The sequence below is a fragment of the Limanda limanda genome, chromosome 8 (genome assembly GCF_963576545.1).
Source record: "Limanda limanda chromosome 8, fLimLim1.1, whole genome shotgun sequence".
Taxonomy (NCBI): Eukaryota; Metazoa; Chordata; class Actinopteri; order Pleuronectiformes; family Pleuronectidae; genus Limanda; species Limanda limanda.
Window position 1 is genome coordinate 1,631,092 of NC_083643.1, and position 27,420 is coordinate 1,658,511.

The 27,420-nt window shown below is 47.6% G+C and overlaps 1 protein-coding gene and 1 long non-coding RNA gene across 4 annotated transcripts; one reads left to right on the forward strand and one right to left on the reverse strand.

The window, feature by feature from the left end:
* cmip (c-Maf inducing protein) lies at nt 1-27,139 on the reverse strand. Of its 2 annotated transcripts, none has more exons than XM_061077316.1 (21): nt 26,837-27,139; nt 13,829-13,954; nt 11,942-11,992; nt 11,210-11,371; nt 10,743-10,784; nt 10,372-10,434; nt 8,673-8,753; nt 8,093-8,196; nt 7,856-7,960; nt 5,024-5,449; nt 4,264-4,329; nt 2,798-2,824; nt 2,660-2,708; nt 2,261-2,368; nt 2,048-2,164; nt 1,810-1,950; nt 1,261-1,308; nt 1,007-1,153; nt 807-912; nt 647-717; nt 1-437 (listed from the first exon to the last, which is right to left on the reverse strand). In XM_061077316.1, exons 1-21 carry the CDS (start codon nt 27,080-27,082, stop codon nt 384-386), a joined length of 2,340 nt encoding a protein of 779 aa, XP_060933299.1. In that variant the 5' UTR covers nt 27,083-27,139; the 3' UTR covers nt 1-383. The 2 variants fall into 2 exon arrangements, with proteins under 2 accessions (XP_060933299.1, XP_060933298.1); XM_061077315.1 differs by lacking the exon at nt 26,837-27,139 and adding an exon at nt 26,539-26,596.
* Nucleotides 11,236-17,062, forward strand: LOC133009821 (uncharacterized). 2 transcript variants are annotated; one of them, XR_009680562.1, is made up of 3 exons: nt 11,236-11,388; nt 12,730-12,828; nt 16,959-17,062. It is a non-coding gene; the product is annotated as an uncharacterized LOC133009821 (long non-coding RNA). The 2 variants fall into 2 exon arrangements; XR_009680563.1 differs by lacking the exon at nt 16,959-17,062 and adding an exon at nt 14,885-15,143.
* Nucleotides 27,140-27,420: the final 281 nt, after the last annotated feature.

Genomic DNA, 27,420 nt, shown 5'->3' on the forward strand with positions numbered 1-27,420 from the left:
GAGAGAGAGAGGAGAGAGAGAGGAGGGTCTCAGGACACCGGGTGCTCGCTCGTCCTCTGATCAGTGACCACAAGGTCCTCAGAAAACAAAAAGCAAGGCGGTTCCTTCCCAGTGATGGCGTCGCTACAGGGGGGGGAGGGGGGGGCGGGCGATGGCGTCCCAAGCTGACGAAGCTCCTCCTCCTGGTGGTCAGAGGCGTTTCTGCTCACATCACGTGATCCTCACACTGAGGTGATGGCTGGCGAGGACGTCGTCGCACAAAGTTTCATGTTATGTTTCTGAGCCTGTGTGCAGTGTGTGTGTGTTCATGTGTGTGTGTGTGTGTGTGTGTGTGTGATTATGTGTGTGTGTGTGATTATGTGTGTGTGTGTGAGCGTGGCTGATCACCAGGCCTCAGTGTACCGAACATCAACGTCTTTCAAGTTGGGCAGTTTGGCCTGAAGACACACAAACAGAAACAGAATCAACACAAAGAAGCAAAAGATCAAAACTGGGATTTATCTTTGTTACCGACTTAAAATCAACACTAAACAACTTTTTTAAACTCTTATTGTCTTAAATGTAAACTACAGAGATAATTCTCTTCAGTTAATAGCAAATCATTGTGTGTGTTTTTAAATCCTCCGCTGCTCTCAGGTCGTTTTACCTTGAGGTCCTCGTATGTGTCGGCTGTGAGTTTGGTGCTGTTCATGTTCAGGCTGCACAGACTCTTCATGGCTGAAACACAAACACGCACAGTTAACACACATCACTGTGAACTGCTTTAAGAAGAATAAAGAAATGAGCTTCACTGAGTGTCTCCTTACAGCTGAGCGCCAGCAGCCCGGCGTCAGTGACCGGAGTCTCACACAGGTTCAGCACCTGGAGACAAGCCAGATGCTCGGACAACAACCTCAACCCTGCGTCCCCGAACTGAAGGAGAGAAGAAGAAGAAGAAGGTCATTGTGCGTCTGTGGGATCACGGGTCATTGGTGTTGTGTTGTGTTGTGTGTGTGTGTGTCTGTACCTGTGTGGACCAGAGGTTGAGCTGTTTGAGTGAAGGCAGCTTGATGAGCTGCTCGGCACAGGCACTGGTGACGTTGGTGAAGGCCAAGCTCAGGTTCTCCAAATTCCCGAAGGAACCTGAACTCAACAGACGGGCCAGGTCGGCGTCCTGTGTGTGCGTGAAAACAAACATTCAGCATTGTTGTTGTTGTTGTGTCTCTGACATGTTGTGTGTGTGATAAGTGAGAAGGTTAAAGGTCGTGTGGGGGGTCTCACCGTGGACTTGGACGGCAGCGTCAGGCGGGTGGGGCCTCCTTTCCTTTGCTGAGGAGAAGACACACAAACAGATTCTGAGCTGAAGGCCTCGCAGTAATAAAGTGGGACAGTAGGGGGCGCAGGTGAGCAGCTGCAGAGCGGCTGAACTCAGGAAGTGACACAAGAGCTCACACAAATAAAACACCCCCATTTTTATTTGATTAAATAATTAAAACACGAATCTCTCACTGAGACAGGATGAGGAAAGAAGAGCAGGCACAATTCATCTTAATTCATGGTATACTTAAGTTATACTAAGGTTAAGTTAAGGTGAGGGTTAGTTCAGGTTTAGGGTTTCAGTTAAGAGATGGGTAATATTAAGTTTTATTTAAGGTAAAGATCAGGTTAAGATTAAGGTAAGGGTTAGGAGGGGTTTAAGTTTAGATATGGGTCAGTGAGATTTAATGAAGGTTTGATTAGGTTCAAGTTAAAGTCAGGATTCGGTTAAAATGTCTGACATGACTGTGTGTGTGTGTGTGTTCACATGTGTGTGTGTGTGTGTGTAGTTACCAGCTCCTTCAGCTCTCTCTGGCGGTCACAGAGCTGCTCGTACATGCGGAGGCCGACCTGCGTGCTCTCCAGGGTGGAGATGATCTGCAGCTGCGTGTCTTTGTTGTCGATGATGTTGTACTCCAGCATCAGACACAGGATCTGAACACACACACAGACACACACAGACACACTGTGTTAAAGGACGTGACAGAGGAACCCTGGAGGAGGTCAAACAGGAAGCCAGACGTGGACGGACCTCCACCATGGTCTGGTTCCCTCTCAGGGCCAGCAGCATGCAGGGACCCAGCTTGTTCTCAGCCAGAGACAAGAGGAACTTCTTGGTCTTGTAGCAGGAGCCCATCAAGATATGAACCTGAAGGACCAATCACAAGCAGACGTTCGTTAGAACAGAGCTCAGGTAAACAGAGTGTGTGTGTGTGTGTGTGTCTGTGTGTGTGCGTGCACTCACCATACTGGCAAACAGCTCCCCATCGTCATCACAGGCCACGCCTCCTGGACTGTAGAGCTGGAACCAGCCATCTTTACCTGAGCGCACACTCAGCAGACAGGAGTGAACCTGCAACACACACAGGTCTGTGAATCTCTGAAGCTGCTACGAGGGTGAAATACAGAATCAGCCCATTGTGAGTGTGTGTGTGTGTGTGGGGGGGGGGGGGGCTGACTGAGAGCACAGCACCCAAATGAGCCACGCCCCCCAACACATCCGCTGCTTTATGATCTGTTTGACTCTAAATGATAATAACTTACTAAAAGAACATCAGCTGAAGAAAACTGGACACTGAGAGTAACACACACCCACACACACACTAACACACACACACTTACACACACTAACACACACACTCACCTCCTGCCTCGGGTCCTCTGCAAACCTCTGAATGACGTATTTCAGTTCCCTGTTGAAACACAGACACACAAACGTCAGGTTGTTTTCAAACCTGGAAAAAAAGTCTGAAGAGCAGTTTGTGACGTCTGAGGAACTTACTTTGTGAATTTGGCGTGAGCGAGGGCCCTGAGAGAGAGAGAGAGAGAGAGAGAGAGAGAGAGAGAGAGAGAGAGAGAGAGAGACAAGAGAGAGAGAGAGAGAGAGAGAGAGAGAGAGAGAGAGAGAGAGAGAGAGAGAGAGAGACAAAGAAAGAGAGAGACACAAAGAGAGAGAGAGCGAGAGAGGGGACAAAGAGACAAGAGAGATATTAGAGCCTGAAACATTCGATGCAGAGAAACATAATCATAGAAAATGTGTTGCCGTGGAAACAGTCGCTCGGAGCTCGTTAGGACATTTCAAACACAAACAGCACAAGTGCACACAAACTGGTTGTGACTCCAGATGTTTAATGGTTCCTGTGGGAAAACCAGTAGAGTGAGATGTTAATCTAATGATTTATCTTCAATGAATTCTTTCACTGGTTTTTATATCAACACTTGATGGAGTTTATGTGTCGAGTGTTTGAGGAAAAACTAATAAATCAGAGTGGAAGCTGCGAGTGTAGTTCCTCATTTTGTACATGTTATAAACACACACGCACACGCACACACACACACACTCACACACACTTTGTGAACTACACTCATTCAATCAGACCTTTTATTCAGGTTGTTTTAAAACAAAATTATAAACATTTAATCGATTAAAGAAATAGTTTGACAATTTAAAAAATTTGTTTACTTGTCTCGTCAGGAGTTACTTTAGTTTGTTTAGTGAGTGAGGAGGCGTTGAGAAACAATCAGACATTTGAAACCTTTGTCTTTTCACAGTTCTGTTTTTGTTCAGATCAAAACAAGCCAGAGTTTTAAGTCAGAGTTCTGCTCGTGTTTGCGTGAAGTCAAATAAATGAGAAGTCATGGGAGCGTGTGTGTTGTGACTCAGCGGCTGCCGGGGACTGTTGTTGCTTTTCCTAATGACGCCCGAAGCATCGACCAGGCAACACTTGCGCAGGTGAGCAGCAGGTGAGTCCCCCCCCCTCCAGTCGAGCTAATGAAGCTGCTGATTGGCCAGACGCTCACAAATAAGACTCGGGCTGCTGACAGCCAATTACAGCGAGCTCTCCGGGGACCGGGACGCAGCCGCCGCTCACGCTCCCCGGGAGCCGCGGTGAGGCGCCCCACCGACGTCAGCCGCCCGCCCCATTAGGACCCGGTTAGAAACATGTTGCTGTCCCCAGAGACGGTGAAGAGACAGATGTCTCAGAGGTGCACGGGAGGAAAAACTGAAAAACTACAAAACAGCTTTGACAGCGACGACCTGCTGGTGGAGAGACGAGCTGCTGACACCAGGCTGAGCACAGACACGCCTCCAGGAAGCTAACGCACCTTCAACAGGGACATTCAGAGACGATTTAACATGACGTCAAACGTCCTTCATCACTCAGAAGTCTCTTTGCAACTTTGCAAACCAAACATTGTTTATCAGCCCAAAGCAAACCGTTATAAACCCGAGGTAGGAACACTCACTCTTTAGGGAAGGGGATGGGCTGCAGCAGGCTGGCCAGAGCCGGTCTCCAGTCGTCGTAGTCCGACCTGAAGGACACAGAGAGACACAAAGAGTCATTGTGAGGAGGGACAGAAGAGGGCGGAGCCTGGACATCACAAAAAGACAAGAGGAGCAGCTGCAACATGATCGGAGCCGAGGCGACGCAAACCTGCAGCGGCGTCGCGTTACTGTCGAGTAACACGAGCTAGAAAAGACACTATCGCTTTTCAGGCCGTCCTGACACAAACACACACACACAGACACACACACAGACACACACACACACAGACACACACACACAATAAAAGCTTATATGACACACTAAAGGAAAAGAAACTGAAAAAACATAATCTTTCCCTCAAACTGCAAAAATAAATATCTTCCAATTGAACGTCTCAGTTAACTCAGAGTTCAGAGTCGTGGGTTTTAATAAGAAGCTCCCTGTGTGTTTACGGATGTTTTTACGGTACAGGGACGTTCAGAGGAAACAGACTCTGGATGAAAATCTTTCATTTTTCCAGTGATTAAAATCGACGGCGCTGCAACAGAAAATAATGAAATCTTGAGCAGTTTGTCGGGTGAATCTCTGCATCTAATCTTCCCTTTTAAAAACAGACTATTTTCTGTTACGTGAGGCTAATGTTTCAGTTTCCTTCTTCACGACAATCTGTACAAAAACGTGTTATCCAGATGTTAGATGTGAGTGTGAAGCCTGAGCGCTGAGTGGGGGGGTGGACTCACAGCATCTTGAGGATGAGGGCGAAGCAGCCCAGCACGCGGTCGGCCTGCGCCGGCAGCTGGATGGACAGCGTGTTGACGGCCGGGCTGACCAGCAGGCAGTCGATGAGGTTGGGCTCGCTGTCGCCCCCCGGTGGCCCCCCCTTCCGCCTGGCGTTGGTGGAGTTGTTGTTCCGCTCCAGCTCCACCAGGATCTCGCTGGAGTTGACGACGGAGGGCGGGGGGGTGAGGGGCAGGGTGGGAGTCGGGGAGGTGATGGAGGGGGTGGGGGGCGGCGGCTGAGGAGGACTGGGGTTGGGGGTGAGGATGGTGGCGGGAGGCGGTATGGCGGGCTCGGGGCGCAGCAGGCGGAGCGGCATCGGAGGCTTCCGGTCGTTCTGCTGCTGGCAACCGTTCCTGATCTCCTTCAGGCTGGGGGAGTTGTCCCTGCTGCAGGAGGACAAGAGGACAGGAGGACATGAGGACATGAGGACATGAGGACATGAGGACAGGAGGACATGAGGACATGAGGACAGGAGGACAGAAGGACATGAGGACACCAGGACATGAGGACACCAGGACACCAGGACATGAGGACATGAGGACAGGAGGACATGAGGACATGAGGACATGAGGAGATGAGGACATGAGGTGAGGAGGACATGAGGACATGAGGAGATAAGGACATGAGGTGAGGAGGACATGAGGTGAGGAGGACATGAGGACATGAGGACATCAGGACATGAGGTGAGGAGGACATGAGGACAGAAGGACATGAGGACATGAGGTGAGGAGGACATGAGGACAGGAGGATATGAGGACATCAGGACACCAGGACATGAGGACACGAGGTGAGTAGGACATGAGGACAGGAGGACATGAGGACATGAGGTGAGGAGGACAGGAGGACATGAGGACATGAGGTGAGGAGGACATGAGGACAGGAGGACATCAGGACACCAGGACATGAGGTGAGGAGGACATGAGGACATGAGGTGAGGAGGACATGAGGACAGGAGGACATGAGGTGAGGAGGACATGAGGACAGGAGGATATGAGGACATCAGGACATGAGGACATGAGGTGAGTAGGACATGAGGACATCAGGACACCAGGACATGAGGTGAGGAGGACATGAGGACAGGAGGACATCAGGACACCAGGACATGAGGTGAGGAGGACATGAGGACATGAGGTGAGGAGGACAGGAGGACATGAGGACAGAAGGACATGAGGACATGAGGACACCAGGACACGGGATTGGACCAAAATCAACTCAAAGTGTCAAAGTACGAAAGTTACGACAACAAACAACAAAGAGCAGTTGAATGACAAAGTGGAAAGAAAAGAGGCGGCCCCCGGGAGACGGGCGCCACGGCAACGGTTCCTCTGTGAGACGGAGTTCTGGAAAAATTAGCTCAGAAGAATTTATCCTCTCTGGAGTGAAAGTGACGCTAATCAGTGAAGATCATGTTTTTAATGTGCAGTCAACAGAAAGTCCCCGTGGAACAAAGCATGAACTTTGAAATAGGAACCGGTGAAGGGAGGTCAAAACGACTTCATGTCTGAAGAGCAACACAACAACACAACAAGGCTCACAGTTATAATAATACAGATTTAAACTGATCCACAAAGTAACTGTATTTCAGAGCGAAACTATTTAAAAAGGGTTTTTCGTTTACAAATTGTATAATTATTGAGATAAGAAGTCAAAACTTTTAAATTGGATTGATTTTGTATTTTGTGTTTATTTGTGTCTCTTTCAAACCCAAGGATTCATTTATTTAAAAGGTTTTTTAAAAAGGAGAAACATCATGAATATTACAAACATCTCCTGGGTCTTTAGTGAATGACTTTTCTTGTGTATTAATTAAATGAATGTTAGACATATTTCCCCGTGTATTTGTTTTTCACAGTCAGTGCATTGATTCTTCTTTTCTGATGGAACACAGTAAATTAGTTTAAGGCTGTAAATGACATAATCTGATCTGACGGAACAGAAATGATCTGATTTCCTGGCAGCGTCTGCAAATTGCTGTTTGCACTGTTTCCTTCGTATTAGTGCGACATGATGTGGGAAATTACTGATCATGTGTTTGTCTAATCGATGAAAAACAGAGAATAGACGAAAGCAAACAAGAGACAGAGGACAACAGCTGAGTAAACAAGTATCACACAGGGCGGAGCACGGGTAGAAACCCACAGCAGCTTCACATGTTCTCAGCGTGTGCGACTACACGTGTTCAGGTCTTTGTGGAGAACACAGAGATTCTCACAACTTGGTTATTTCTTAAACTGATTAAAGATCAAACTGGATAAATCAAAGCAAATATCAGCAACATGAAAGATAAGATAAGAACCACCTTAAATTACAGAAACATTTGTTTGACGTGTCATTTGATTCATGTCCCCTCTGCTAACATTTAGTAGGTCTTTACTGTATATGAGCTATTCTGCAGCCAGCCACCAGGGGGAGCAAAGCAAGGTCATGTCGTCCATGTATATTCACTAAATAATAATAATGATAAATACTCTTTAGATACAGCTCATAATCACGCAGATTTGTTTTTCCTATCGCGATTCATTCACTCACTTTTTTGGGTATTTAAGGGTTCAGTGTTTTGCTTAAGGACACGTCAGCATGTGGACTGGAGGAGCCGGGAATCGAACCACCGGCCCTCTGGTCAGTGGATCGCCTCCTGAGCAACAGTCGCCCTTTAAACAGCTTTTACTCACATTTCACTCTTCAGCTTTTTCTCTTTTTGTCCAGGGTGTGAGAGAATGTTTGTGTGTCTGTGAGAGTGTGTGAGTGTGTGTGTGTGTGTGTGTGTGTGAGAGAGTGTGTGTGAAACTGACCTGTTGATGAACTCCTCATAACAGGAGTAGATGGCGGCGAGGCACACAGCCACCAGGTTTGGCAGAACACGAGGGTGAGGGCACTGCCCCGTCGGCCCGTGCATGCTATACCACACAAACAGACACAAACAGACACACACACACACACACACACAGGTTATGAACACTGTTTGTGTGTAGAAGCTTCTTGTGGCTCGTGGATGTGAAACGTGAGCGACCACGCTGGCGGTTTCTCACCTGTGGACGAACTTCTTGACGACCTCCATCCCGGCGTTCAGCTCGTTGAGAGCCAGGATGTACTCCTGAGTGAAGAGACGCAGGCGAGGGCACTTCCCAAAGTCCTGCACACACACACAACCACAGAGTTAGAGATAAACAACAACAACAACAACAACAACAACGATTGTTTCCTCCTGAGAAAACCCTGATTGGTCTGGTCAACTTGTCCTGTTCTCTGATTGGCTGTAGTTGTCCTCGACTCTTCAGGATATTTAACCTGCTACAGAGTCGAGGAGCCTCTCATATCACTTATTTATTATTCCCACATGGCGATTGATCGAACAAATAAAAGGAGCTTTTCTTAGCAAGTTCCCAAATTTGTTGCTGAGCGGAAAATCTGCCTAAAAATCATGTGGTCAAACCCCCATGAAAAGAAATGAAATGGAGGTTTGATATTTTACAGTTTAACCACAAAGTTTATTTCTCTCTCTCTCTATCTACAGTTAAGGTTGAAGATCAGATTCATGCGACATCCTGTATTTCTTCTTCTCCTTCTACACATGGACGACCACTTCACTGAAGGCTGAGCTCTTCTCACCATGTTGTGTTTGAGGATCCTCTGGACCACTGGGGTGAAGACCTCGATCACCACCATGGAGCGCGGCCGCTCCCGACAGTGCTGCAACACAGAGGAGCAACGTCAGCCAGAGGAACCTTCACAGAACCTCCATACTCACACCACCAGAGGAACCTTCACAGAACCTTCACACTCACACCACCAGAGGAACCTTCACAGAACTTCAACACTCACACCACGAGAGGAACCTTCACAGAACCTCCACACTCACACCATGAGAGGAACCTTCACAGAACCTCCACTCACACCATGAGAGGAACCTTCACAGAACCTCCACTCACACCACCAGAGGAACCTTCACACTCACACCACGAGAGAAACCTTCACAGAACCTCCACTCACACCACCAGAGGAACCTTCATACTCACACCACCAGAGGAACCTTCACACTCACACCACGAGAGGAACCTTCACAGAACCTTCACTCACACCATGAGAGGAACCTTCACAGAACCTCCACTCACACCACCAGAGGAACCTTCACAGAACCTCCACTCACACCACGAGAGGAACCTTCACAGAACCTCCACTCACACCACCAGAGGAACCTTCACAGAACCTCCACTCAGACCGCCAGAGGAACCTTCACAGAACCTCCACTCACACCACCAGAGGAACCTTCACAGAACCTCCACTCACACCACCAGAGGAACCTTCACAGAACCTCCACACTCACACCACCAGAGGAACCTTCACAGAACCTCCACTCACACCACCAGAGGAACCTTCACACTTACACCATGAGAGGAACCTTCACAGAACCTCCACTCACACCACCAGAGGAACCTTCACAGAACCTCCACTCACACCACGAGAGGAACCTTCACAGAACCTCCACACTCACACCACGAGAGGAACCTTCACAGAACCTCCACTCACACCACCAGAGGAACCTTCACAGAACCTCCACTCAGACCGCCAGAGGAACCTTCACAGAACCTCCACTCACACCACCAGAGGAACCTTCACAGAACCTCCACTCACACCACCAGAGGAACCTTCACAGAACCTCCACACTCACACCACCAGAGGAACCTTCACAGAACCTCCACTCACACCACCAGAGGAACCTTCACACTTACACCACCAGAGGAACCTTCACAGAACCTCCACTCACACCACCAGAGGAACCTTCACAGAACCTCCACTCACACCACGAGAGGAACCTTCACAGAACCTCCACACTCACACCACGAGAGGAACCTTCACAGAACCTCCACTCACACCACCAGAGGAACCTTCACAGAACCTCCACTCAGACCGCCAGAGGAACCTTCACAGAACCTCCACTCACACCACCAGAGGAACCTTCACAGAACCTCCACACTCACACCACCAGAGGAACCTTCACAGAACCTCCACTCACACCACCAGAGGAACCTTCACACTTACACCACCAGAGGAACCTTCACAGAACCTCCACACTCACACCACGAGAGGAACCTTCACAGAACCTCCACACTCACACCACGAGAGGAACCTTCACAGAACCTCCACTCACACCATGAGAGGAACCTTCACAGAACCTCCACTCACACCACGAGAGGAACCTTCACAGAACCTCCACACTCACACCACCAGAGGAACCTTCACACTCACACCACCAGAGGAACCTTCACAGAACCTCCACACTCACACCACGAGAGGATCTTGATCTCACCTTACAGAAGAACTCGCACAGGTCAGGAGGTGGATGGTTGTTTTCCAGAAGAGGAGCGATGGCCTGAACACACACACACACACACAGACACACACAGATGAATATCTCTTATCTGCCCAGGCAGGAAGCCGTCTCTGCAGATCTGAGCTCTCAGGTGCTGAGTCTTTTAAAAACAGGTGAACTTCACATCACAGCTTCTGATTCTGTCAAACGAGCATCAACCTCCTTGATAAATGAATCCAGGAGAGGAACCAGGAGAATCTAAACATTGTTGTTAGTTTGAAGATCTGAGCAACTCGACTCTCGGACTCCAGAGAGTTAATCATTAGCTTCAGAAATCGATTTATTGTAAGAGTGAACTTCACACTCACCACGATGATGTTCTCATGATCCTGAGGGCTGAGGTTAGAGTTCTGTGGAGGAAGAGGAGAACCTTTTCAATCTGTTCAGTTAAAGTTTCATATTTTACTAAAACATCAAACGTTCACTGATTTCAGAGACTTTCTGATCAGATCAACAGGTAAAGATGTCAGGGAGTAAAACATTGATATATTGGCTGATATGTATATTAAATTCTTTACTTTACTTCAATAAAATCTGTAAATTATTAATAGTTTATATTGTATTATTTATTTGACACTGTGTGACTCCACACTTCCTCTGGATTTAATCAAAGTTCAGGACTGAGGTAAATATCATAATTCAATTTCCACTGCGGAAGATTTTCTTATTATTGTGAAGACAATTAGGATTAGATTCAGATTGATGCCCTTTCTAATATCAGCCTTTAGTGTGAGTGTGTGTGTGTGTGTGTGTGTGTGTGTGTGTGTGTGTGTACCTCAGCCAGCAGCGTGGAGATGATGTGCAGCGGCGCCTGGTGGATGGACTCGTCCTGCAGCGGCGAGGTCAACGCCATGTCCACCAGCGCCCGGATCTCCTTCAGCACCACGTCCCAGCGGCTCGGGTTGTTCAGGACCTTCCGGTACTTGTAGATCTTTTTCTGCAGGAGACACAGAGGTGAGGAACATCTGGAGGAACCGTCTCTAACCCTAACCCTCTTCAGAGAAACCTGCACTCTGGTATCGAACCTGTGGCTCTTCTCCTCTTATTCAACATGGTGCAGTGACACCAGATGAACAGGAAGAGCAAAGTGCAAAGTCCCAGTCGTGACACGTTCAACTTTTCATACGAGCAGCGACAACTTTCATTGTTGCTCTAGAAACATTGTTGACTGTTTTCCACAGGAAGTCAGTGAGAGCTTTGTTCAGCAGCTTCTCTCAGAGTCGGATCCTCGAGGTCGGTTTGTGTAACGTGTTCCAATACACATGAAAACAACTAAATGTGATCCGACATAATGTGAGTTGTGTTTATATATTTGTATATTTTGTGCATCTGTTAATGATTGTGTTCAATTTACTAAAATAAGTCTGATAATAAGGAGCAGAAAAGCTGAAATACAGTTATACAGTGTGTGTGTGTGTGTGTGTGTGTGTGTGTGTGTTTGATGAAATGCTTTGATGGAGCTTATGAAACACTTACATTAATAGTTAAGGACAAAGTGTAACCTTACCTTCCACTGCAGGGAGTGAAACCACTGGTCTCTTAAGTAGCTGTTTGCAGCCTGTGGAACACACACACACACAGACACACACACACACAGACACACACACACAAACAGACAAAAAAACATTTGTCAAATATGATCTCACATAAGTTAAAAGACATTTTACTTCCAGAAAGAGACGAGAAATTATTCACAGGATAAACAATATCTTAATCAACCAATCCAACAGATGAACAGACACAAATGAAACCTCCCGTGTCTGAAATGACTCATCGTTCTCCTCCACTTCACTACATGTGTCTTCTAGTCAGAGATCTACAACGTGAGCTCATCAGAGAGAGAGAAGGAGAAACTGCTTCGCTTCAGACGTCATTGAACCATTGTTGCAGAAATTCTAGAATCAATGAGTTCTGTGACGCTCTGCTCGTGTTAACATTCGTCCAAACATCTGAGCTCTGCAAAAACCAACAGACCCCAGGTTCAGTCTGATCCAGAACTCCTCTTCTGCTCTGAGGAACCGTTCACACCTGATGTTCAGGTTCAGACCGAACTGAAGAGTCTGAAGCTCTGAAACAAACAAGGTTTTAAAGTGTCCTGAGGTAGAAAGGGAGTTAAAGCTGATGTTCCAGTAGTTATGGAAGAATTTCCAGAACTGGCAACGATAACTAGCGACCGGCTGCTGAAGCCAAAACCAGGATGATGTTCAGATGAGGGTTTCAGTTTTTATCTTCTGTTCTCTGTTACACTTCAATCATCTTCTAATTTTCTATGTTCTTTCCATGGCTGGAAAGCAGCAGCAGGTTCTCTGACTGACGGGGGCTCGTGGACATGAAGCTTTTTCCTTCTCGGCACAAACTGAACCTGCCGGAGGCTCTGCAGAGATGTGGCAGCAGGTGAGAGCAAACACAACGGTGGAGGTGGGTTCACGACCCACAACAATCCTGACTGGGCTGTGAACCAGAGGTAATCAGGCTGGAGGACAACAGGACCAGCTGTGAAGGTTAATGTGGAGGTTATAGGATCTGGTTCTGTCCTAAACCGGCTCCGTTAACTGGTCTGTGCTCTACCTTGTCATTCAGCAGAATAATATTTGAGCCTGGATGGTGCAGTAAAATTGTTATTGCAAAACTATTCACAAATGCGAGTGGAGTTGTGTAACCTCATTCCGCCTGTGTGTATGTGTAATCAGATTTGTAAATGTATAAAACATTAGCTTATTGTGTACTGAGATAAATAAGCATTATGGGGAAAACCCATACGCCTGTTTCTGTTTCCAGATTTGCAAGCGTAGGGAGATTTGTGAATGTGCAGACAAATCTGTACATGTGTACACAGATATTAAAGGGTGATTAGTCTTAAGCAATTTGTTCCAAGATCTGGAAATCCAGGCAAGTCATTAGTCACAACCCAGACAGGCCTCTCCATTGGCTGGCTTGTGACTTACACGTCCGCTGTAGATAAGATGTGCACGTGTGTGGACATTTGTCTTCGTGCCTCAGAAGCTACAGTCCCCTTACCGCCAGTGAATTGCAGGGATGTGTGTGATTAATTCGTTTTCGGCTCAATTAAGTACCATTTGCATAGCACAAAACACATCACACATTATCACAAGGCACTTTACACTGTTATGTCGTGACCGTACAATATAATGTAGAGAAAATTCAAGATTTCCCACAATTAGCAAACACTTGGCGAAAGTGGAAAGAAAGACAGAAATAACCCTCGAGCAGAACCAGACTCACCAACACAAACCAAATCATTTGAGCCTGAATGGAAACAGTTCAGAACATGTTCAGGTAGAAGCAGATTGTATTTAAACTCCTGTTACTCCCGACCCGTCTGAGAAGGTTCATGCAAACACACATCCCCGTGCCGGCCGGTGAGTTGTGTTACCTGCAGCAGGACGGTGCCTCCGGGGAAGCTGAGCTGGACGCAGTACTTCGGAGCGTTGTCCCACGAGAGCAGCTGCAGGTCCTCGATGGAGCTGTAGGACAGGGACGTCTCCATGTAGCCGGTGGGCTGAGGGAGAGGAGAGAGAGAGTCAGTCTCACGTTCACAGCACACACACACACACACACACTGTGTGTTTAAACAGAGCCCCGGGATAAAAAGCCATTTATTTTTACTGGCAGTCGGCCGGACGCACAAAAAGAAATATCACCTGGGCTGAGCTGCCCTGAGTAAACACACACGGCCCAACAAACCGGCTGCTGCACACGGCACGACACCCGTCTCTATCGGCTGTGGTGACATTTGATATTGTTCCAAGTGAACAGTCACTGAACGCTGAGACAAAGTGGAAAATCAATTTGGCAAAGGCCATTAATCACACAATTACACAAAACATCACCTAGAGAGACATTGTTCCTGTGGCTGTGAGTCAACACACAAACACACACAAACACACACACACACTGGGATCACGGCCCTCAGCACTGTGAGCGCTGGGATCACAGATGCAACAGTAACAGGCCACAACCTGTTTGCTCGTCTCTGAGCGATTACAGAAACGCTGACAAATTACCACAAGTTTCCGGAGTCAGGAACAGAAGAGTCTTTAGAGAGAGAGAGAGAGAGAAACAGGGGGAGGCGAAAAAAAAAAAAAGAGGGAAAGAATATAAACAGATAAAAATAACGCAGCCGAGCGAAAGCCACAAGGAAACCCAGTTTGTATATCTCCTAACCCCCGAGAGGAGTTGGACGGGAGATGTTCGATGCCACAGTGTCTATAATAAGACGCGTGTGTGTCACGACAGCAGAGAAACGGCAGAGAAATGAATCAGCGGTTGATTTTCCCAGTAATCAGCGTCACTGGGTGATATCAGTCACTGCTGCGGAGAAGCTGCTCTGCACACGTCAGCGCCCGCGGTCGAGCTCCGGGTTACTTTTGGTTTTCATATAGAAAAACGCACTCAGACTCCGGCTGATGGGTTTTTTTTTTTGCAACAGGAAGAAAGTGTCTCAGCGTCGGTGTGAAGGAAGCACAGCTCGGCCTGGATGTGGCGTCACCGCACGCGTGTGGTTACACAGCTCGCACAAAAGGAAAGGAGCTGGTTCACATGCTCACGGGCTGTCGCAGGAACTGTTGTGTGATTGTCCACGTCCGGGTTAGACTCAGGTCTCATCCACACAACTGCATTTTAGTTTGAAAATACACAAACAGAGATCGTGTGTGTGTCCATCTCCTGTGTGTGTTCATTACGTGTGTGTGTACTCTTCAGACGGGGAAACATTCAGAGGAATCGTCATAATAATTCATAATAAAGAAATTAAATATCCGACCGAACTTGTTTATACAAATGTTCATATACAGCATATATATAACACTGGTTATAAAATGAGGGACCAGGTAATAGTCAGTGTCAGAAGCACACAGGCCTCCATGGATTGTTCTGGTATCACTCCACTGCCTCCAGACATATAAACACACTGTCTCCAACACACACACACAGAGACACACACAGACACACACGGCTCCTCTCAACACAAACACACAACTGCAGTCACATGGACACACAGCAGCAGTGTGGTTCTGCAGCGGAGTCGAGCAAACAGGTGCTTCTCCTCTTTCTTTGCATCCATATCTTTGCATATCTCTCTCTCTCTCCCTCTGCTGCTCCCCCCCCCCCCTTGAAGAACAAACAGGCTGTTCCTTTATTCACACCTCCCTCCGTGGCTGATAGAGCGAGCTGGCTGTTCTGTCTCACTCCCTCCCCGTGCACACACACACACACACAGTGTTGTGAAACTGCACATACTGTATTTTCATTATGGACGACATCCATGGCAAATATTGGTTCTGGGCGAGATGTCTCATTTCCTTGGTAGAGTAACATGAACCCCCGTCTCTGTTCATCTGTCTGTCTGTGTATGTCTGTCTGTCTGTCTGACTGACTGTCTGTGTCTCTATCTGTGTGTGTGTCTGTCTGTGTCTCTGTCCATCTGTTTATCTGTCTGTCTGTGTCTCTGTCCATCTGTCTGTCTGTGTCTCTGTCCATCTGTCTGTCTGTGTCTCTGTCCATCTGTCTGTGTCTCTGTCCATCTGTCTGTCTGTGTCTCTGTCCATCTGTCTGTCTGTGTCTCTGTCCGTCTGTCGGTCTGTGTCTCTGTCCATCTGTCTGTCTGTGCCTCTGTCCATCTGTCTGTCTGTGTCTCTGTCCATCTGTCTGTCTGTGTCTCTGTCCATCTGTCTGACTGTTCCTCTGTCCATCTGTCTGTCTGATTGACTGTTTATCTGTCTGTCCCTCTATCTGTCTGTCTGTGTCTCTGTCCATCTGTCTGTCTGACTGTGTCTCTGTCTGTCTGTTCATCTGTTTTTCCTTTCATGAACTCGTGTTCTGCTCGATTCGATCGCCTGCACCACGATCACGAGACAAACGGACGAACCACAGCGCGGTGGTGGAGCCGGCTCTGAGGACGGAGACGGACGGCGTTGTGTTTTCGAACGGACGGAGACAAAGCAGAGCGCAGACAAACAGAAGGAAGTTCAATTTTCTGATAACCAGCCGAGGGTTACCATAGATACGCCGTCCTGCACAAGAGCGTACAGCGATTGTCTCCCTCCACCTTAATCTGTTTCTCTCTCTCTCTCTCTGTCCTACTCTGTCTTTCCTTCTCTCTTTCTACTCGTCTCTGCTTCCTCTGTCTGTTTGTTTCTCTCTCTCTCTCTGTCCTACTCTGTCTTTCCTTCTCTCTTTCTACTCGTCTCTGCTTCCTCTGTCTGTTTGTTTCTCTCTCTCTCTCTGTCCTACTCTGTCTTTCCTTCTCTCTTTCTACTCGTCTCTGCTTCCTCTGTCTGTTTCTCTCTCTCTCTCTCTCTGTCCTACTCTGTCTTTCCTTCTCTCTTTCCACTCGTCTCTGCTTCCTCGCTCTGTTTCTCTCCTGTCTTCCTCTCTCTGTTCTGCCTCTCTTGGTGGAGGAGGCTGCGGCTCCTCTGTTCTACTCGCTGCTGCGTTGCCATAGAAACAACAGGATGAAGATGTACGTTGTGTTTCATTTTTTTGTTCTTGTGGTCTGTTTCCAGGGAGAAAAAGACAAGAGCAACGACGGAAAGAACAAGAACAAGAACAAGAAGAAGAAAAAGACGAAGAACAAGAAGAAGAAAAAGACGAAGAACAAGAAGAAGAAGAAGAAGAAGAAGAAACTGAAAGTAAACATGACCTCTGCAGTGTTTTCATCACATCAACGAGTCTCTGTTTTATTCCTCTCTGCTGAACTTATGGCTGATTACAGAAATGTGAATTATTTCAAGACACAATTTTGCATCAGTTTGAGTTGAAAAGGTTTTGAATTGAGAGAAACAAACGTGAGATTCTACGGAGACTTATCGTCTCCGTCTTGTGGGAGTTAAACAATCTCCTGTCATTCAGAGAAGCAGAATATGAAAAGCAGCAGAAGGTTCTCGACCCTTAAGTTTCAACAATATGTCGATGATAATGAAACAAACATGAGCCAATTCATATTTACATATACAGGGTTGTTCTTCAGGGGAATAGTTATTACCTCATGGCCGCATAATCACAACAGTGTGAATTCTGGGATATCTGGAACATTTCTTTGCGGTTTTGACTTGTGTAACTAATTTGCATGATGAAAAGTGACATTTGCAACAACATTCAAAACTCTGAAACCCTGATATCGAAGCACCGCAGTACTGTGAACACACACATTCAACGAAAGGTTCCTCTCCTTCAACTCTCGGGTGTGACTTGGTGTGGACACGTGTTAACGCTGAGTCACGCCCACAACGCTCTCAGCTCCTGATGCGTTCACCGAGCTGCAGGAGGAGAAACTCAGCGACCGGCCCAGAGAGCGGAGGAGGAGGAGAGAGAGTGAACGAGTTCTAATCATCAGGTGATTCGCTCCCGCTGCTGCCATCAGGGCACTGGAAAGGTCAAGCAGCCATTTTAAAAGGTCAGCGTGTTGCATGCGAGAGGTGATGGATACGAAGTCTGTGGCAGAAGGAGGCGGAGCTACACAGCTCTCGTTATGTGCACGTGCAGGTCAAGTGTTTACGTGAAGGTTTGAAGGTAAAAACGTTATCTCAGCCTCGAGGGAATTTACTTCAGATTTGATCAAAACGTTCACTTGGACTCAAGGAACTATGTGTACTTTGGGGGGTCAAAGGTCAAGGTCTCTTTAACCCCTTGTTAAGGTGACACCTCAGGAGCCTGGAGATGTTCCTGAGGTGAATGGTCGAGCTTCTCTCGTTGTAATGACCACTGTACCTTACAGAACTGTTTCACATTCACACATCTCAGTGCAGCACGTTCTTTATGAGAAGAGACTCTTTGGAGTTCAGTGTGTTGCAGAAGGAAACTTCAGCAGAAGGACTGGGGAGGATTGGAATCGAACTGCCGACCATCTGGTTAGAGGACGACCGCTCTAACCCCTGAGACTCCTCACATCCTCCCAATCTCATGAGAAGTTAAGTTGAGTTGTTTCACCGTTGTGGAAAACTACAACTTACAAGTTACTCCCTTAAACTCTGAATGTGACAAATGAATTAAAGGCGTAAAACGACAGAGACACAGCGAACATTGAATAAAGTTTAGTTTCACATTAAAAGAACGAGCGGTCACAAGGACGTCTGGGTGTAGACGTCTTCCTGTTCCTGTCATCGGACAGACATCATCGTTTCACATCCTGTGTTCTCTCCGTTTCGTATTTACAACAAACCACACGAAACTAGTTCACGAACAAAAAGACATTCAGCAGTGACCCAGATTCGGAGGGTGACCGAGGGGATGCGAGACCCTCATCGTGACGGAGGGATCTCATTCTCACCAGGACAGAAACCAGTCGTGTGCTGCGTTCAGGGACAAACTCGTGTGACGTCACTTCCCAGAACGAGAAGCTGCTCTACTTCTCCAAATGTTAGGGAACAAGGAAACCGCGGAGGATGAGAACCCAGCGCTGACCTGCAGCGAGCCGAGGAGGAGGAGCCAGAGACGGATCCATGAGTCAGAGGAACTGACTCTTCAGCTCCAACTCAGATTCAGAGAGAAAGTAGAACTCCTGCAGGAAGACGAGAGATTCCTAAACTGTGGCACTGATCTGCTCCACATGTTAATAACACACACACACTGATAGCAGGTGACTGTTTAATATTCAGTTTCCTGATCTCCGTGTGTTTCTGTCAGGACTCGTTCGCTCTCATCTCTTCTCCCTGAGATGTTCATTCGGATTCCAAAGCAGCAGGAGAATATAAATAAAACTGCTCGTAATGGAAAAATAGTTTTTCTGGACTTTCTATGACGTCTTGTCGTCCACAACTACGATCGCTGCTCCGGATGGAAAACAACAGTTTGTATTAAAGCTCTGGCTCCAGTTTGAATTCAGCCCCTTTACTTGGTTCTTTCTCCTTCTGTGTTCAAGTCTTTGTGAGTAAAAGACTAAAACATGCACAGAATCCGCTCCATGAATAAAAAGGGTTGGAAACTTAAACATATAATTTAAACATGTGTGTCGTTATAAGTTAAAACAGCCGAGAACGAGTTGAATGCAAAGAGGATGCTGGGAGAATAAGTTGTGAGAAAGGTGTGAAGGCTCAAGTTTCACAGTGTGTGTGTGTGAGTGTGTGTGTGTGTGTGTGTGTGTGTGTGTGTGTGTGTGTGTGTGTGTGTGTGTGTGTGTGTGTGTGTGTGTGTGTGTGTGTGTGTGTGTGTGTGTGTGTGTGTGTGTGTGTGTGTGTGTGTGTGTGTGTGTGTGTGTGTAGAAGCACACAACTTGTCATCACTTCGTTTCTCTTCCCTTTATTTTGGATTGAAACAAAACTACCCGTTAGCTTTTCAGTTGCTTCCTCTTTAATCAGCTGATCTGGATTCATACTTTACATATTCACAGTCAAACCAAAACCTCCTCTCTAACCTGAACCAGCTCATGTCTAACTTTAACCTGAACCAGTTCACAGCTTCACATTCGGCCCCTGGACTGAACCAGGAGCTCAGAGCAAGGTGTTCATACTGGAAAAGGTCCTAAAGTAATATTTGTTTGTTTCCTGTTTGAACTTGTGCATCAGAATAAAGGCTTTTATAAAAATATGAAGCATGTTGTGATCATCAGGTTCTTTCTTTCACAAGCCAGAACCAATCAAATCACTCTGTTCAGGCCAAGTTTACAGATGGTCATGGTCAGAAGAGATGTGTCTCTAGTCTGTAGAGGAACATGTGTGGACTGGACTTTCTGTCCTGATGTCAATGGGGAGCTCGTTGATGATCAGAACCTGGACCAAAACCTGGACCAGAACCTGGACCAGAACCTGCGCCTCCTTCTGGGTGAGAAGGGGACGTTTCCTCCTGATGTTGTGGAGCATGAATCTACAGGAGTGGGTAATGTTGGCTCTGAGGGAGAGTTGACTGTGGAGAGCCAGGCTCCTGGAGGTCTGGGTGAACCCCGGTTCAGTTTGATCCAGATCCTCCTCTTCTGGTCAGAGGAACCGTTCACACCTGATCTTTAGGTTCAGACTAAACTGAAAATTCTGATCATCTGACCCCGACAAATAAGACAAGTTCAAACGTATCAGTGAACCAACAACCAATGATTTGAAACCTCATTCATTTTGTGTCCAACCTTCAAAATGAATTGGACAAAAGCTCTTCGCTGACAGGAAACTGGACAGATGATCACAGGAAGCAACAAACCAAAGACAATAAAGAGTTGTTTCTCAGAAACAGCCGTCACCGCAGCTTCTTACATCATCGTTTGACTTTTCCGACCCTCCCCCGTGAGCCGGAGACACCGGAGCCGCCCTGATTGATCCTAACGGGCTCCCGTCTCTCGCCTCGCTGCCGCAAACCATCCACTCGCCCTCTCCTCTCAGGCCTTTTGTGAGCGAGACGCAGCACAGGAAGTGCTTCAGCTGCACCGGAGCCCCTCTTATGAACATGTGACGTAGGTTAGGTTTCTGACTACAGGCCCGACAGAGGGGAGAAAGTCACGACAACACACACACAGACACACACACACACACACTAGAGAAGAAAGCTGCCTGCGTCCACGTTTCAATCCCTTAAATGTAAGATGGGAACAAAGTTGTTTCTTCTGTACAACTTTCAATACAAGACGAGATGCATCAGAACGTGTCTTTGATTTGAACGAGGTTCATGTGAGTTGTGTTAGTCAAACTCCTGGAACCCTTGGCAGCCGGGCTCGCTCTCACAAAGCTCTTTTCTCCAGCGGTCATGTGTTGGCGTGGGGACGCTGGAGACGCTGGAGACGCAGAGTCAACGCTCTCTGCCTCCTGGTGGGAAGTGAAGTCTCTTCTGTGCGAGAGCGAAGGCTTCAGCATTGTTCTCCTGCCCACAAACCGCTCAACAACGAGGCCACTCAGGAAATGCACATTCATGCTTGAATACAAAACCCTCTTCCTCATATTTCAGCCTCTACAGGGTGAAGAACGAGCGACGTCGTGGACCCGACACGTGATCTCTGTGCTGGTGTCACACAAACACACGAGTCCACAGAGCGTCTGGATGGGAAACAAAGGAACCAGCAGAAGCTTCAGGATTTCTCCCGCTGACGTCTCCGTTTCCTGCCGTAAATTCAAAGCAGACTCGAGTTCCCCGAAGGACGGCTCATGATCCACGACACAGTTTCTCTCGTACGTTGAGTAAACGTGCGGCGCTGAAGGAATTCAGCTGCTGGTGGATCTCGGAGGCTTTTCACAGGATGATATACGAGCCGTGTGCAGAGGTTAGAACGACTCAGGAAGCTCAGCGACGTGAGCCAGAAAAAGAATCTGCTGAGAAAAGGATCTCGTCTGCGAACGTGGTCGACCACAGAACCGATGAAGCAACAGGTTTACACTGAATATCAGAGAAAAGCTCTCACACCAAACAAAGGATCCGGTTCATCTTTTGCATTTAAAACAGTTTTTAAACGGCCACTAAGTCGATTTAAAATCTCAGGCCAAAGTTTGTAAAAAAATGCAAACTCTGCATTTTCAGTGTTTGGCAGAAAACCAACGTGTTGTTAAAGTTCAGGATCAGGGTCAGAGAAGGAGAACATGTGGTTTCAGTGAGGAAACGAGATCAATGAAGGGACAGAAATAAATAACTTAATCAAATATTAATGTGCTACACTCCTGATGTCAGATAAATCCTCATCGGGACAGGATACCGAGGATCGACGTGTTGCAGGTCGGAAGAGAATTCCAATTCATAATAGCAGCTAAAAAACACTATGAAAGATATGTTTCTTATAAACCTCGACCTTCTGCACACAGCGAATATTACAGAAGGTCGACCACAAAGAAAACATTCAGCGTTTCCCATAGAGTAATAATAAATAAACAATAATTCAAACCCTGTTCTATCGACCACCGGAATCAGTCAGAGTCACTATTTGCAGCAGCTCAGTCTGAAGGTGACGGATTGATGATTGATGAGCGTCTGGATCAATTCAGGTGAATTATCTGAACTTCATAAACCTCGTGAATCCTCTACATCACTTCTCTCTTCCTGAGGGATCACACAGGGGGGGGGGGGTCCCAGGGGCATGTAGACCCTGACCAGGCCAAACCTGCTGCGGATCATTTCCACTGAATAAATGAGGTTGTGAGCGTGAAAAATAGGTTTGACTCAGACTGATCCACCAGGTGAAACACAAGCAGCACAGACGCTGGCTTCTGTGTGAGGAGAAGCCCCCCCCCCCCCCCGCTGCTCCCTCAGAGATGGATCCTGGCCGAGCCGGTGGCTGCTGGCCGAGGATCAAAGTGTGTTCCTCACCACATCCACCATCAAATCACAATCCCTCAGGCTTCATCACCACATCTATGAGCCGCGATCAGAGACACCAGGTTCCACCGAACATTACAACTGGTCTCTGGAAATGAGCTCAAAGTGTGAATCGGTAAAACACACACAGACACACACACACACACACACTGTACTGCCTCAAGTGTTCCCACAAACGCTACTATCACTCGCACAATAACACACGTGTAAAATGAAGGAGCCGAGAAACCGTCTGTTCAGCATTAGAATCTAAATTGTATGAGAAAGATCGTCTTCACGTTTAGTTTGAAATCAAACGATTAGAATCCATCACAGGTTTCACATTTACATTTTACTCGTTAAGTTCTTAAATTCAATCAGGCTCAGATTCCAGCCGGAGGAATGTTCACACTACATCATCATCTTTGTCATACCCTTAAATTACATTTACATAATTGTTATATCTCAGTGTAAAAATAGGGAAGTTAACGACGTTATAATAACAGCGACTGTACATTTATCCCGACCCCTCCCCCCCCCCAGGAGGAAATACAATGAAATTACAAGAGAAGAAGAAGTAACATAAATTTACAAGCCAAAGGAAGTAAAAGTTTACGAGACCATCGCTCAGTGAACTTCCACCGAAGCTCAACGGTCCTTTAGACTTCTCCAGATTACACAACCTCTCAGACATCAGTCCTCCATCAGGATCCATGAATTCATCTCTTTATATCTCACAATGTTAAACAGTGTAAGAGAAGATCCTGGATCCAACATGTCATGAGTTCTTCTCTCAGCCGTAACTCTTCCTTCCACCAGGTTGATGTTCATGTCTGTTCAGCTGCTCGAGCTGTAAAATCTGGTTTAACTATTATTTGGTGAGCAGGAGGAAGATACCATGATTAACTGGATCACTTCACCTCATCCTGTTTCATAGAATAACTGATTCATGATCAACCTCCTTCACATCTCCAGCTGCTGTGAGACCTGCACTGAACTCTGAAGATCCTTTTCTCCGGAGAAGGTGAATGTGTGAATACAAACACGACACCAGTGTAAACAACAACACTGATCTCTCCTCAGCAGAGTTTATACGTCATGTCCGGCCTCCTGCTGCTCTACAGGCTCCGCCCCTGCTGCTCTACAGGCTCCGCCCCTCGCCTGGACCCGACAACCTGCTGCTGCTTCACATGACAAACACTAACTGAGCATCAAACCTTGAAGAAAAGATTCTGTTTACTGCTGTTTTCTGCCTTTTCAAATCTCACTAATGTCATTAGAACGACCTGTGGAATATTAAAGCTGCTCTTATTTCTTGTCTGTAAAATCACTACAGGTTAGTTATTAATTCATATCTTAAGTCCCGCCCCCAAAGCCGACACCTACCAACAACATCAGATAAACACCCTCTAAAAGATTATAAATTGGTTTTGTTTGCTTTAGCTGCTATGCTAGTTGTTGATGTTGTTAAAAAATAATTCACGTTTCATTTGAATGTCTTTGCACCGTTAACTGTGCTAGATAAGATTTGACTAAATATAGTGATCGGGTGTGTGTGTTGTTGTGCGTCTGTGATCTCAACACAACAACAAGCTGAGCCCGGAGACTCGTGCTCGGTCCATTCAGGCGACATGATGAACTGAGCTCAGCTGGTTTCATCCTTCACTACATCACACGGCTCCGAGCAGCTGGCCTCTGATAGGCCGGCGTCCACACGGCGTCCAACAAGGTGTGTTGATAAAACAACCGGGCTTGGCTTTGTGGGAAATGTCACAAGTGTTGATGATAACAGAAGAGGAAATAAAGGCTTTTATGATTTCACTATTATTCTGCTGAATAACTAACTATGACAGCCGGCGACCACAGACGTGTTTCCTGTTGAGGTCGAGAACTCGCTGGTGCAAGTAAAGTGCAGGAAGTAAAGACGGTGGTCTGTTAAAGCTGCTGCATGTGAGAGGATTCTGGCCTGTAGGTGGCGCTAGCTCGCAGAGAGGTTCACACAGGTCACTTCCTGTCTCTGGCTGCCCCCCCCCCCTCACCTGAAGAGTGAGGATCATAGATTTATATATAAAGACTAGATGTCTCGTTCGACGGAGCCGGAAGTCCGCACATTGCGGCCATCTTGCTACGGGGCAGCTCGCTCACCCATAACATTGTGTTGGTAAATAACCATAACTTGCTCAATTTTCAACCGATTTTTAAACGATCTGGTTTGTTATAAACGTCAGAGATGTAGTTATGACACTGCATACATTGTTCATTTTTTTTTAGAAAATAACATAATTATTCATAAGTATGCAGTGTCATATCTACTTCTCTGACGTTTATAACAAACCAGATCGTTTAAAAATCGATTGAAAATTGAGCAAGTTATGGTTATTTGCCACTACCAACACAATGTTATGGGTGAACGAGATGCCCCCTAGCAAGATGGCCGCCATGTGCGGACGTCCGGCTCCGTCGAACGAGACATCTAGTCTTTATATATAAATCTATGGTGAGGATCATCTGCTGTGAACGAGTCTGAGCAGAGAACCTGCTGCTGTTAAATGTGAACTCTCCAGATCTTAGTGTGGATTCATCAACAGTGTTGTGGTGATTTCTGATTTGACCGAATTCATTTGATTTTTCCATCTTGTTTACAAAGTGTTGTCGAGCAGTTTGTTGCTGTCACACAACGCTGAAGTGACAACTCCGACACCATGTGACCGACACGTCCACACAATGAGACTAAAGTCAGAGACCTGACCTGATCTGGTTATTTATCCTGAGTATTGATCTGGTTTAGATTAGTAAGTTAGAAGCTGTTTCCATGGTAACGTGTCCCTCTGGTCACTGAGCTCCATGTATACACAGGTCACATGACAGGTCACATGACAGGTCACATGACCCCGGACCAGCAGAGGAACCAGATCTGAACTGGACCGACTTCAGAAGGATTCAGGACTGAAGGCACATCCTCATCCTTCAGGAGACAGGAGCAGGAGGCGGCCGGGCCCAGAGAGAGGAGGTGCACAAGGAGGAGCAGGAGGAGGATGTGTGTGTGTGGGGGGGATGGGGTGGGGAGCAGACACTATCAGCGGAAGAGCCGTGAGAGGAGCTGACACGCGGCCTTCTTGTAAACTGCGTCAACAAGAGACTGTGCGTAATCTGTGCTGCGTCCAGACAAGAAGAGACACACACTGAGGCTGCCTGAGGAATGTGAGACACACACACACACACACACACACACACACACACACAGACAGACAGACAGACAGACACAATCAGACACAGACACACAGGGACTCACACTGGGACACACTAGTACTCATGTACACACACTGGGACACAAACACTGGGATACACACACACACAGACAGACACTGGGACACACACAAACACAGCGACACACACACACACTGGGACACACTGGGACTCACACTGGACGACACAAACACACACACACACAGACACACACTGGGACTCACACACTGGGACACACACATTTGGACTCACTGGGACACACAGGGACTCACACTGGGAGACACTGGGACTCACACACTGGGACACACACACTGGGACACACACACTGGGACACACACACTGGGACACACACACTGGGACTCACACACTGGGACACACACACTGGGACTCACTCACTGGGACTCACACACTGGGACACACACATTGGGACTCACACTGGGAGACACTGGGACTCACACACACACACTGGAATACACAAACTGGGACTCACACATTGGGACACACACTGATACTCACTGGGACAAACACACACAGACACTCACACTGGGACACACACACACACACACACAGACACACACACTGGGACTCTCACACACACCCACACACACAGTGACACCCACACGGACCCACACTGGGACTCACCGTGGCGGAGCTCAGCCCTTGCTCCCCCAGGCTCAGGTGATGCGGTTCCCACCTCCTCAGGAACACACACATTGATACTCACTGGGACTCACACTACACACACAGACCCACACGGACCCACACTGGGACTCACCGTGGCGGAGCTCAGCCCTTGCTCCCCCAGGCTCAGGTGATGCGGTTCCCACCTCCTCAGGAACACACACATTGATACTCACTGGGACTCACACCACACACACACACACACACACACACACACACAGACCCACTCAGACCCACACGGACCCACACTGGGACTCACCGTGGCGGAGCTCAGCCCTTGCTCCCCCAGGCTCAGGTGATGCGGTTCCCACCTCCTCAGGAACTTGGCGGTCAGGATCTTGGACAGGAAGCTCCTCGGGTGTTTCACCACGCACAGCTGGATGTCTCCTTCGTGCAGGAGCTTGTAGCGCATCCCCCCGCCGCTGCTGGAAGAGCCGTGCAGCACCAGGCTCTTCCGGGGGCCCGGGGGACCCCCCCTGCTGCCGGGGGGCCCCAGCTCCGACATGTCCCCCCCCAGGAGCGGCTTGCTCTCCTCGCACTGATAGAACTGGTTGTTGTGGAGCTCGTTGTTTCCTCCTCCTCCTCCTCCACCTCCTCCTCCTCCTCCTCCTCCTCCTCCTCCTCCACCTCCTCCTCCGCTGTTGAAATCCATGGCTCGGTTACAATCCGACAGTTTATTGTCTCCTAATGTCCTCGTCACGCAGCGCAGGGCCGCGATCCGACATGAATCTGGAACCGGAGAAAAGGGCCCGAGCTGTGGGGGGGTAGGGAGGAGGGAGGAGAGGGGGGAAGAGCCTACCTAATGAAAACACACGACCTCCCTCCGCGGGGAAACGCCACCGA

What these genes read in the sequence shown, in the direction of transcription:
- cmip (XM_061077316.1), bottom strand. Translation starts at nt 27,082, where the DNA reads ATGTCGGAGCTGGGGCCCCCCGGCAGCAGGGGGGGTCCCCCGGGCCCC. An exon ending in TCTCCACGCTGCTGGCTGAG is followed by an intron (nt 10,785 to 11,209) that starts GTACACACACAC and finishes CTTCCTCCACAG; the next exon opens with AACTCTAACCTCAGCCCTCA. An exon ending in GCCCTCATCCTCAAGATGCT is followed by an intron (nt 4,330 to 5,023) that starts GTGAGTCCACCC and finishes TGTGTCCTTCAG; the next exon opens with GTCGGACTACGACGACTGGA.